Source organism: Ictidomys tridecemlineatus, unplaced genomic scaffold (genome assembly GCF_052094955.1).
Source record: "Ictidomys tridecemlineatus isolate mIctTri1 unplaced genomic scaffold, mIctTri1.hap1 Scaffold_95, whole genome shotgun sequence".
NCBI lineage: Eukaryota > Metazoa > Chordata > Mammalia > Rodentia > Sciuridae > Ictidomys > Ictidomys tridecemlineatus.
In genome coordinates this window covers 928,053-941,417 of record NW_027526166.1, presented here as the reverse complement: position 1 = coordinate 941,417, position 13,365 = coordinate 928,053, and the positions used below count along the sequence as shown (strand labels likewise).

The following is a 13,365-nucleotide window of genomic DNA, read 5'->3' as shown; positions in this document are numbered from 1 at the left end:
TCTAGAGGGTGCCTCCAGGTAGAATGCTCACCTATTTGTTCTCCTGCTCTTAGGGGTGACAGTTGCATGTTCCTTGTGGCTTTCTATCTGAAAAATAGCTCTTTAAAAATCTTTTTTGACTGGGCATGATGGCACATGCCTTAATCCTAGTGGCTCGGGAGGCTGAAACAGGAGGATCACAAGTTCAAAGCCAAAAGTGAGGTGCTAAGTAACTCAGTGAGATCCTGTCTCTAAATAAAATACAAAATGCGGCTGAGACTGGGGATGTGGCTCAGTGATCAAGTGCTCCTGAGTTCAATCCCTGGTACCAATATATATATTCCAACTTTCTGGTTGCGTTCAGTGGGAGAACAAGTCTCATATAAGTTACTCTCTATTGATTTCTCCTTTTGTTGTAACTTTTTGCAATAATTGAAAAAAATATGTTTGTGGGACTTCTAGGATATATTGTAGTTTGGGTGAATAAATGACATCCCCCTGGTACAACAATTTAACCTGTTTTCTCTATTGCCTTTTTTTTTTTTTTTTGGTGGTGCTGGGGATTGAACCTCGGGCTCCATGCATTCTAGGCAAGTGCTGAGCTAACAACCTCAGCCTCTCTCTGTTGCTTTATATTTCTTGGAAATTGGTAGTCAGGTTTAGGTTCAATTCTGTTTCTTATGAAAATTTAATAGGAAATATTGCATTGACATCTGCATGTCCTCTCCTTTGATGTTGACTACTAGTCAACAGTGACCTTGGTGAGATTTGCTAATATATTACAGATTTCAAAATAGCAATGGTCTGAATTGCTGGGATTTTTCTTTCTTCATTTAAAGGCTGGGATGCCTATACAAATAAAAATTTATGATTGATTATTCTTTCTTTTTTTTGGTACTGGGGATTAAACTCAGGGGCATTTGGCTAGTGAGCCATATCCTCAGCCCTATTTTGTATTTTATTTATATACAGGGTCTCACTGAGTTGCTTTAGCAATTCACTTTTGCTGAGGCTGACTTTGAACTTGCTATCTTCCTCCTCAGCCTCCCAAGCTACTGGGATTGCAAGTGTGTGCCACAGCGCCTGGCTATGATTGATTATTCTTTACACAGATATTCGGTTTGTATAGTTAAGGCAGGAGATAAACATTTGATTCCTTTTCTTCATTTAAACACTTTTCAGAATAGTAAGGTATTATTCTAGCATTATCAAATGATACCCAAAGGGGCTTTTGAAATCTTTTTAACTTTTATTTAAGAGTCAATATGATGTCATGCATTTAAAAATATTTGGTGTGTTTAATCCAGTTAGGAATAGTAATTGTTCTTATCTGATGCTCAATTTCTCCCCCTTTTGCCTTGTAGAAGCCTCTTTATCTTGGCTCCTGGGACCCTTTGCCACCACCTAGTGGTCATTGTTACCTGTTTCCCTTGCTTTTGAACTATGAGATGTTCCAAGTTCATCTTAAACATTCCCTGTCCAGACCTTGAAGGAACTATTTCTCTAAAAGAACTTTGGTTTCTTTCAATAGGAAATGATATTTAGAGGCTACATTCCAAGTACTAGGATTGCTTATTGCTCAAATTGACTGTCATTTGTAAGCCTTTTTAGTGAACAAAGCTCAGAAATATGTGGGGATTTTTGATCATGTCATTTAGATAATTCCCATGAAAATTCAGGATGTTAGAGAGATTTTACTTCACTTCATCTATCTTAGATTTGTGTTTTCTTTCTCTGATGTTGGAGTTCCAGTTTTCAATGACATAAATATAATTGTTTACAGTCTTGTGCCACTTAATGACATTTTGGTCATTAGTGCATAATAATGGAGCTAAAAAATTCTTGACACCTAGTATTTTTAATCTTTTTTGTGTTTTGATATGTTTAGATATATAAACATTTACAATGTTACAATTGTCTACAGAATTCAGTATAATAATATCTTATAGGTTTTTATCCCCAAAGCGATGATATATCATATATGAATACCTACGTGTGGAAATGGCTATATTTTCTAGGTTTGTATAAGTATACTCAATGATGTTTACACACTGAAATTGCCTAAGATGTGTTTCTCAGAATTTATTCCCATTATTAAGCAACACACGACTATATTTATGTTGTTTAAAATACTTTCAGGAATGTATTCCTGAAATGAGATGAAATTCTCTTGTCTTTAAGCTATATCCCACTAAGGTATGTTTGAAATAATTCATTTCTGTGGTTTGTCACCAACATGATATCACAGGTTGTTTCATTTTTGCTTTCAATATTTAGGTGTTAATTTTTAAAGATTTTTTTATTTATTTTACAATTATTTAAATATTTAGAAGAGCCAAAGTTAATTTGTTAAAATAAGTTGTTTCTGTTTTCTGGTACTGGTGATTGAACCCAGGGCTCCTATCCACTGAGCCACATACCTAGGCTCTTTATTTTTTATTTAGAGATAGTTCTCACTAAGTTGCCTAGGGACTTGCTAAGTTGCTGAGGCTAGCTTTGAACTTGTGATTCTCCTGCCTGATTTTGAAAGAACTCTAGCTTTTGTCCCAGTTCTGTCTACCCTGATATTACTCTCTTTTATAATTAACTTTTAAAATTTATTTCATTATGCATTCTGCTATTAAAAAAATAAGCAAATGAGAAAAGGGATATGCAGCTCAGTGGTAGAACACTTGCCTACCACACATGAGGCCATGTGTTCAATCCCCAGCACCATAAAAAGAAAAAGAAAAGCAAATGATTTTTACATCTAGCTATGATAGCTTTATATAGGTACTGGCTTCACCTTCCCAACTGAAACAACTAAAATAAATATGAAAAAAACCACAAACATATAAAATTTTAAGATCCAGTAACATTGAAGATCAAGCAACAAAGAATGATTCTGGAAACATAAAGAACAAATGCTATGAGCTCTTTAGTTGCCCCAGCTTTTACTATGTTAAGAGATTCCCAAGCCATGACAAAGAAGGGGAAGTCAGGCAGAACCAGAGGATACCATGAATTGAGAGATGGTGCTGAGATTCCAGGAAAACCAAAGTGACTAGAATTCACAGGGTGGAGTACCAAAAGAAGGTTGCTACATTGAGAGACAATTCTGGAAATCTGTGAAAGGCTCTCTGAGTGTTCAGCAGGGTATTGATCTGCACATAAGTGTGATGAAACTGCTTAGCAAGTCAGAGAAACCATCTTAAGTGATTAGAAGGAACAGGTCTTAACACAGGGACCAGAATAGCACCTGGAAAAAACTATCTAAGGAAGTTGGGTAGAATAATCAGAAGGGTGTTACCTCGGACTGACTATTACAATTTATGTCATACCTAACAAATATTCAGACCCAAGAGAATCAAATTGTTTCCAGTAATTTAATTGTATACGAAATATTAAGAATAGTAATTCGTAATGTATGGCATCGAATCAAAGCTTACCAGGCATGCAAAGAAGCAAGAAAAATACAATCCACAATGATGAGGAGAAGAATCATCCAATCAAAGCCAACTGAGAACTATCGGAGATGTTAGAATGAGGTAATGGCATTTTTTAAAAAGTCATTACTACTATATTTCGTGTGTTAAAAAGGTAAAAAGAGATATAGAAGATATATTTTAAGAAAATCAGACTTCTAGAGTTGAAAATATATGATAAACACAGTGGATGGGATTAATGCCAGAATAAGCATTGTGATGAAATTGTTAGTGAACTTGAGGACATAGCAGGAGAAGTACCCCAAATGAAACAGGGAAAATTTCTTCTGTTAAAGAAAAGTGAACCAGAGCATCATTGAGCTGTGGGACAGTTTCAAATTGAGCTATGAGAGGTATTCAGAAAAATATTTTAAGAAATGATGGCCAAAAATTTGTGAAAACTGTACATCTGCAGATCCAAGATATTAAATGGGACTACAGTACAAAAAGCATGAATAAAGCTATATCAAGGTATATTATATCATAAATAAATTGCTCAACACCAGTGATAAAGAGCAATCTTAGCAGTTAGAGAAGACATTTATGTAGAGAAGAACTAAGGATGACATCAGATTTCTTGTCAGAAATTAGGCATAAGAGAATATAGTGGAGTGATACCTTTAATATATTTGAAGAGTAATAATGTTGGCCGATAATATCATGCCCAGTGAAATATCTTTCTAAAATGAAGACTTGTACTGACATACAAGCTGAAAGAATTCACCTACACTTGCACCAAGACAGCAGATGGAAATAATGGAATAAAGGAGTAAAGAACACTGAAAATGGTGACTGTGTGCATAAATATTTAAAATAATTTTTCTTATTTGAACATTTTAAAAAGTCATTGACTGTTTAAAGACAAATATCAGTGTAGTATGGGACTTAGAAAACATGTAAAGTAAAATACATGACAACAGTATAAATCTCAGAAGGGTAGTAACTATTGTAACATTCTTATTGAATATGTGAAGTAATATAGTATCATCTGAAGGTAGATTGTGACAAATTAAAGATGTATATTCTAAACCCTGAAGCACTAAGATTAGAAAACAGAGTTATAGCTTAATAAGCCAATAGAGGAATCACTAAAAATACCGATAGTGGTATTCCTGCAAAAGAAGACAGAAAGAAAAGAAAAAGAACAAAGAACAGAAGGAACAAATAGAAGATTATATTAAGCTTACACCTATGCACGGCAGTAATCCTATTAAGTGGAAAGTATCTAAATACATCAGTTAAAAACAGAGATTGTCATATTGCCTAAAGAAGCAAGACCCAAATAGATGTCTAAGGGAATAACACTGTAAAGACACAAAGAAAGACACAAAGAAGTCAAAATTAAAATGATTGAACAAGGTATCTCATGTTAAACACTAGTCAAAGGAAATCTGGAGTAGCTACATTAAACCAAAAGAGGTTGTGGGGCAAAATATATCATCAGGACTAAAGAAAGTTATTTCCTAATGATAAACGAATCAGTCAAGATTATATAATAAACCTAAATGCTTGTACTTTTAATATTAGAACTTCAAAATACATGAAGTATCAAAATTGATAGAATTATGAGGAAAATGATGAATCCTATAGATTAAATTTAGAGATTTCAATATCCTCTCCTCAGCAATTGGCAGAAAATGAAAAATAAAAGTAAGGTTGTAGAAAGTGTGAATGACATAATCAATCCATCCATTTGAAATTAATTGACATTTATAGAAAACCCCCAAGGAGCTTAGTGCACATGGAACATTTACCAAGATAAACTATATTCTGGATCTTAAAAAAATTATCAGTAAATATAAAAGTATTCAAAGTCAAGCAAAGCTTATTCTCTGAACACAATAAAATGAGAAATCAATAATGGAAAAATCTGGAAAATTCTCAAATATTTGAAAACTTAAGTGCCAGGCTGCTATCTGCTATCTATCTATATCTATATGTATATCTGTATCTATCTATCATATATATATATATATATTTGGTATAAATGGACAACACAGTACATTTATTTTTTATGTGGTGTTGGGGATCGAACCCAGTGCCTCACACATGTGAGGCAAGCACTTTACCACTGAGCTACAACCTTAGCCCCCACTGCTAAATAATTTTTGAGTCAAATAAATCAGAGAAGAAATTCATATTTTGAGTTGAATAAAACTGAAAACAACATATCCATTTGTGCAATGTCACTAAAGTGTTATTGGAAAATTTATAGCACTACCAGGCCCAAGATAGCTTTATTAAAAAATAAGTCTCCAGTCATTGACTTAGTTCCTACTATGAGAAACTAGAAAAGGAAAAATAAGTTAATCTCCAAGTAAGCAAGAAAAAAAGATATAATAAAGACCATAAGTCAGTAAAATTTTAAAAAAGGGAAAATAAGAGAAAATCAATGAAACCCAAAGCTAGTTCTTTAAGATGAATAAAATTGATCAACATCTAGTGAGGGAAATAAAAGAGGAGACACGGGTTACCAATATTCACAATCAGAGAAGGGATATCACTACAGATTTCACAGATACTAGACTGATAATGGGGATATTATGAACAGTTTATGTTAATTAACTTGACAATTTAGATGAAATGAAGAAATTCTATTTAAACCACAAATTGCAAAAGTTCACTCAAGAAAAACAGACAATTTCATAAACCTTGTTGACTATTAAAGAAATTGAAGGTATAGGTAAAAACCTTTCTACAAAGAAAAAAATATAAGACCAAGATAGCTTTATTGGTGATCCAATTAAACCTGTAAGGAAGAAATGATACTAATTCCTAATAGTAGTAGTAATACTAAACCCTTGTAGAATATTAAACCAAGGAAATATTTCTCCTATGAATCCAGTGTTATCACTACACCAAACCAAGACAAAGATATAATAAGAAAAGAAAACCACATACCTCTCATGGGATCTCCAATGAATCTGTACAGAAATTCTAAACAAAAATTTAAGTCAAATACAACAATATGTAAAAGGAAAATACATCATAGACAAAAACTAGATGGATGATGGGGATTTATGTCAAGAATCCAAAATTTATTTAACATTTGAAAATCAATGAAATTTACCACATTGATGTACCTAAAAGCACAATCTTTGTGTTTAGCTCGAGAGATACAAAACAAGCATTTAAAAAATATAGCAGAGGGGGGAAATGTTGGGGAGTAATATTGGCCAAATTATATTGTTATTTTGTGTGCATGTACAAGTAGGTGACAATAAATCGCATCAACATGTAAAAAAAATCAGCCCTGATTATTATTTTAAAAAAATTTTTAGATGTTGATTAACTTTTATTTTATTCACTTATTTATATGCGGTGCTGAGATTTGAACCCATTGCCTCACACATGCTAGGCAAGTGCTCTACCACTGAGTATCAACCCCAGCCCCTCAGCATTGATTATTGATGTAGAAAAACAAACAACAAACTAGGAATAGAAGGGAGCTTAAAACATCCTCTGAAAAAATGCAGCTAACCTCATACTTAATGGTTGATAATTGAATACTTTTCCCCAAGATCAGAAACCAAACAGAGATGTCTACTCTCATTACATCTATTCAGCATTGTACTGGGGTGCAGTAAGGAAATAGCTAGTATACTAAGGCAAGAAAAAGAAATAAAATGCACTCAGATTGGAAAGGAAGAAATAAAATTCTCTTTCTTTTCAGATAACATGAATATATATAGATACAATCTGGTATGATCTAGAAAAAAGCTATTGTAAGGTTGACAGATAAAATTTACATCTAAAAGCAATTATATTTTCTATATATTAACAATGAATAATTAGAAATTGAAATTTTAAAGATTTCCATGTACAATAGAATAAAAATATGAAGTATTTAAACATAAACGTGGCAAAAACTAAAATGTATATATTAAAAACTATAAAATATTGCTGATAGAATTTAAAGAGAACCTAAATGGAGAGATATACCTAATTTATGAGTCAGAAGACTAAGGTGTCCATTCATCCCAGTTTAATCACCAGAGTCAACATTATTCCAATCAAAATCCCTGCAGAGTTTTGTAGAAAATGACAAGCTGATTGCAACGTGGCTTCAAGACTTAATCTAGGGCTGGGGATGTAGCTCAGTGGTAGAGGACTTGCCTAGCATATGCAAGGTCCTGTGTTCAATCCCTAGTACCATATGAAGAGGAAAAAAATATTCTAAAGCTACAGTAATCAGGATTGCAGACAAAACATATTGAAACAGAGCCAAGAATTCAGAGATAGATACACAATATATATGGCAACAGTCATTGACAAAGATGGAAAGACAAGTAGAGAATGGAAAGTTTTTTCAGCAAATGGTACTGAAATTACTGCATATTTATATGCAAAATGTTGATCCATGCCTTGCATTAGACACCTGAATTAACTCACAGACTTAAATATTAAACTCAAAACTACAAAACCTCTAGGAAAAAAAAATAAGAGAAAAATTTTTGTTGAACTTAGGTTTGGCAAAGATTTCTTAAATTTGACAACAAAAGCATTAAAAAGGATTTGACAATGTGGGATTCATCAAACTAAAACCTCTGTAATTCAAAATACTCTTTGAAGTCAATGAAATAGACAAAACACAAGCTGGGAGGAAATTACTCTAAAGCATTTATCAAGACTTGCATCAAGGATATATGAAGAACTCTTAGAACGCATTAGAAAAAAATATAGTCCTGTAAAATAACACTTCATCAAAGAAGATAAACAGATAGTAAATACATTAAAAATGCTTGACATAATTATCAGGGAAATGCAATTTTGAAGCATAAGAGTTACCACTACACACTTATTAAATATCTAATATTAAAGACAATTGTGCTGAGTGGTTGGAGAAGAGATGGAGGAACTGGATGGGTACACATCTGGTGGGGATATAAAGTGGTAGAATCACCTTCTTAAAAAGGTAAACATACACCAGTCATATCCAACCATTCTTTTCCAAAGAAAAGATAAGTTATAAAGCAATAGGAGGAATTTTATATCAGTGTTCTTGGCTATTTTATTTGTAAAAGCCCCAAACTGGAAAAAAATCCAAATGTCTATCAATAGATGATAGACAAATTGTGGTATGTACATGTAATGAAATGCTACTCAGCAATAAAAATAGATGATAGATAAACTGATGTAGATGAATCTCAAATTATGCTGAATAAGAGAAGCCATAGAAAATACAATATATTATCCCATACACATAAAACTTGAGGAATACAAAGCAATCTATTAAGATAAGACATTTTGCTGGAGGAATGGGAAAGTGGGGGGCAAGAAAGAAGGGTGACAAAGGGCAAAATTACCTAGAGAATGAGAATATTTTTGGAAGTAAAGGATGTGTATATTATCTTGATTATAATGGTGATTTCATAATTTCATGTTAAAATTCATCAAATTGCACACTTTAAATACATGTAATTTATTGCATGTCAGTTTTACCTCAAAGCTATAAGAAATAATATATTCATCTTTTTTCACTTTCTAAGATACAAATAGTATTCTATAAATATTTTTCTCTACTTCATTTTTAAAAAATGTATTCCGGAAACCAGCTCTTAGCAGTATTTAAAATTATTTTCTTTCTTCTTTGGTTTATTCAACAACTTTCATTGATGACGGTTGTTTCAGCCTTTTGTGACCATCTTGTATTGTTATAATTAATGCTTGAATAACATAGTTTTGTAAATACAAGTTTTAAACATTTTTTGTTGTATTCCCAGTATCTTTAGAAATTAGGGCTGGTGGACTATAGCTCAGCAGTAGAGCACTTGCCCAAGATACCCTTCCCCAGCACTGAAAAAGTTAAAAAAAAAAGTGGGATTGTTGAGTTAATAGGTAAATATATAAGCAGTTTTGGGAGATGTTGCCAAATCTCATTCATAAGGGTTGTATCATTTTGTATACTTATTAGCAGTGTCTGAGAATTTGTATTCCCCCACATTCTCTCACCTACTGATTATGTTGTCAAACGTTTGGATCTTGCCAATGCAAGTGAGAAATGGTGTCTTGGTGTGGTTTAATTTGTATTTTGTTCATTATGAGCTAAGCAGAGCACGTTTCCATATGTTATAGCTATTTGCATTTCTTTTCCTGAGATCTGTTTATTTCTTCAGCCCATTTTTGTATAGGTTTGCTGGCCATTTTATTTATAATGTTCTTTATATTTCAGGAACATGATTCTTTGGACAATAATATGTTGCAAATATTTTTTCTCAGTTTGTCATTGTCAAACTGCGTGTGTGTGTGTGTGTGTGTGTGTGTGAGTGTGTGTGTGTGTGTGTGTAGCAGGTTTAGATACAGCCAGGAAAGATTTTTTTCAATGAGGCAGGTTTTGCCCACTCATAATACATAGAAAATTTCACTTAATATTTTCTAGTACTTGTTTATTTTCTATTTTTACATTCATGTTTCTTATCCATTTGTAGTTTATCTTTTGAATAAGTAGAGAAAAATCCAATTTTATAATTTTCCATGTGGTAACGCTACTTATTAGAAAGTCTATTTTCCCCAAACTAACTTTTATTGTACCCCAAATGTCCAGTTGGTTCTGTTTCTGGATTCTCTATTCTGTCCCACAATCTCTATGTATTCCTGGGCTTGGACGAGGGTACATGAATTAATTATATAGTCTGCCCTCCCTGTACCCTTCATTGCTCTTCTTTTTCAGTGCTTTCCTGCTTATTCTTGTTCTTTTGAATTGACTATATTCAACTTGACGACAGATTTTTAAAGATCCACAGATGTTCATTTCCTCCCCAAGTTAAATGTCCCCAGTTTCTTCAATTTTTAGCACGTGCTTTTTGGGCTATTCATGATTCTGTTCTTTTCCACAAGTCATGCAACCCTAAAATGTGGCATCCAGAAATGAAGCCACCAGCGTGGGGTGATAATGACATGATTCCTTAGGGTTAGGCTTTTTTAAAAAGAGTGTCATCCACAATTGGAGAAAGTAACAGGACTAGAGTGAGCAGGGAAGGAAAGCCCAGTCCGAGCAGTAGTCCTTTAGAAGGGAGCAGGAGAAGCTTCTCCTCTTCTGTCTGCACTTTTGGGGGCAGGTAGGTACCTGGTGTCTCAACACGTTGACAAAAGGGTTTTGCTCTGGGAGGGGCTGGGAGGCCTGACTTTCTCCTTTTTCCTAGTCTCTGCCTATAATCCCCTTCTGCTAGTTTCCCTGGCTTCCTCCAGGGCCTTCTAAATCGCCGGTCCTCTCCAAGTTCCGGGGACAGGTGAGCCTCTTTCCTTCTGGAGTCCTTTCATTTGGACTCTTCCACTTGGCTCTACTGGCGCTGTCCCCCGCTGGGCTCCGCAGTTGGTTCTTCCCGCTCCCCGCCACGCCCCTCAGCATCCTCTGTCTGCTCACTGCAGTCCACCCAGGGGCTTCCTCTGATGACTGGTTTTACGTGCCTTGGGCGGAAAGCGCCTGTGGTGGAGGAAGGCAAAGTTCACTCCCAGTACCCGCCCCCTGCGCTGGGTCCTACTGAAGTAGGAAACGGTGAAAGAGAGGGTCCTGTGCTGTTCTGCAGGGAAGCGTCGCTTCCACTCAGCCGTCCCTACACCATGGACTCAGTACCTGCCACTGTGCCTTCTGTCACTGTTTCCCTGGGGGACCCAGAGCTCCTGGGACCCCTGTCGGGTGGCTGAGTTCTGGCGGAGTGGGTGCACTGACTGTCGTGGTGACGGAGAAATGGAGTGTGTCAGGCCCAAGGCAGGCAGGACGTGACTGTATGGTTAAGCGAGGCTGGTGAGAGTGTACTTGAGCTCTCCCCACTTGCACTTTTTTTTTGACGGAATAAAGGTGACAACCTCATGGTATGTTCTGAAATGCAGCCAACAATCCAAACAGCTAATGTTACTACAGGTCTTTTCCCTAAGGAGACTGCTGGGGAATTGGGCCCAAGTGACAGTTATCTCGTATTACGTGTAGAGGGCGGTGAAAACAGGGAAGAGTTGGCAGGTGTTTACTGCACTGCCTTTGAGCAAACATTTAAAATTAGGCTCTGAATTTTATAGAAGGATGTTAAATTCAGAGAAGTTTATCCAAGCCAGTTTTCAAGAGTTGTCTGAAATTATATGTCACGTATCTGTATATAAGAGTGGAATGGAAGTAAGATTTAAAATCTTATACATATATCGTCATTGTTTTTATTTGTTGCCATAAAATTAATTAGTTCTTTCATGTATTTAAGTTTTGTCTTAAATGAATATTTTAAATTATAAAAACCAGGTTATCTAAGAGAAAAGAATGATCCAGAGGGATTCTAGCCAGGTGTTAGACTATGTGATGATATAGGGCCTGTTACAAACTGGAAATGTATGCTCAATTTAAAGTATTTAGATTCGGGCTGGGGTTGTGGTTCAGTAGAGCGCTTGCCTAGCATACATGAGGCACTGGGTTCGATCCTCAGCACCATATAAAAACAAAACAATGTGTCCACCCTAAAACTAAAGATACATAAATAAATATTTTTAAAAAGTATTTAGATTCATTATACTTGAAAACACTGGAAGCGAACAAAAAATATGAGACTGCCAGTATCCTCTCTCTTGAAGAAGCTATTGGAAAATATTGAGGAGGTGGATTTCTGATGAGGAAGTTGGTTTAGAATTGCCATGATTCTTTGTGACTGTTTTGTTATAAATTTAAGGTTTCCCATTTCTTCTAATTTGTCTGTTTAAGCTGTTTACTACATTGCCTGATGATACTCAACCTGGGCCTGATTTTTATGGACTACCATGGAAGCCTGTAGTATTCGCTGTTTTCTTTGGGATTGTATCCTTTGTCATTTTCTCTTGGAGAACTGCTCTTGTGAGTAAATTAACTTACTTATACCTTAGCACATAAGCACAAGGATTATTTTATATAGTCACTGCCCCCCCTTTTTTTCTTTTTCAATTGCTAAAACACAAAATAGTGGTTTAAGTCAAACTAACATTATAAAATAATTTAGTGTGGGTGCAGTTGGTAGAACTGGTAATTCTTACAGCCATCCTGACCAGTAGTTTCATATGTATCAGAAGTCTTAAAAGTGGGATAAAAGATGGGATAGGTTAGATAAATATCCTTTTATGTAGCATATATGTCTAGTAATCTATCTTAAAGAAATAACTATGCTTTGAAGATTTTGGTAATGTTTTTCAATGGAACAGTGTATTAGATTGAAGACTTAGCACAACATAATTCATTTAGGGGTTATTGTATGTTCGATTAGTGGAATAGTAGGCAGATTTATTTATTTCAAAGCTTTGAGGTACAGAAAATGCTCACAATTAAATGTGAAGTGGGAAAAAAAAGCAGAAACTAAGATTTAAATGTCGATGAACTGTATGTTAATATAAACATACAAACAGTGGGAAATGCTGCAAAGAAATACAGTAAAGTGAGAAAAAGGAGATGATATAATTTTTCCAGTCTTTTATATAAATTTTTCCCAGATTTTATGATTTGATCATATGTACAGAAAATACCTTTTTATTTGGAAGTATAGATTATGTGTTGTCCAAAAATCCATTAAATGTTTTGTTCATTAAGGTTTTTTTTTTCCTGAGCAGAATTAGTCTATCTCTGTGTATGTGTGTACATATATGTATAAGTGTGTGTGTGTGTGTGTGTGTGTGTGTGTGTGTGTGTGTATATATGTGTATATATATATGTGTATATATATATGCGCTTATACATACTTATGTTTGTACTGTAGGTATATATATGCGCTTATACATACTTATGTTTGTACTGTAGGTCATTCTGTTTCATAGTTATTTAACATAATTGGAAGAAAATTATTTTAGGTAAATGGACTTTGCATATGAAAAGCCTAACAGTTAAAGAGGCCAAAAGCATTGGATACAAATCTTTTCAAATCTGAGTGTTCTTTTTCTGATTTCTTAATTATTTCAGACATATCATTGTTAAGATAAGTTT

General features: G+C 34.4%; 1 protein-coding gene across 1 annotated transcript in view; it reads left to right on the top strand.

The window, feature by feature from the left end:
- The window catches only part of LOC144374911 (transport and Golgi organization protein 1 homolog), a 51,295-nt gene that overhangs the window by 20,074 nt on the left and 17,856 nt on the right, over positions 1 to 13,365 (top strand). The window contains exon 7 of the mRNA XM_078037648.1: positions 12,124 to 12,252. Within this exon, the coding sequence (XP_077893774.1) occupies positions 12,124 to 12,252 (129 nt within the window). The remainder of the gene's footprint in view (positions 1 to 12,123; positions 12,253 to 13,365) is intronic.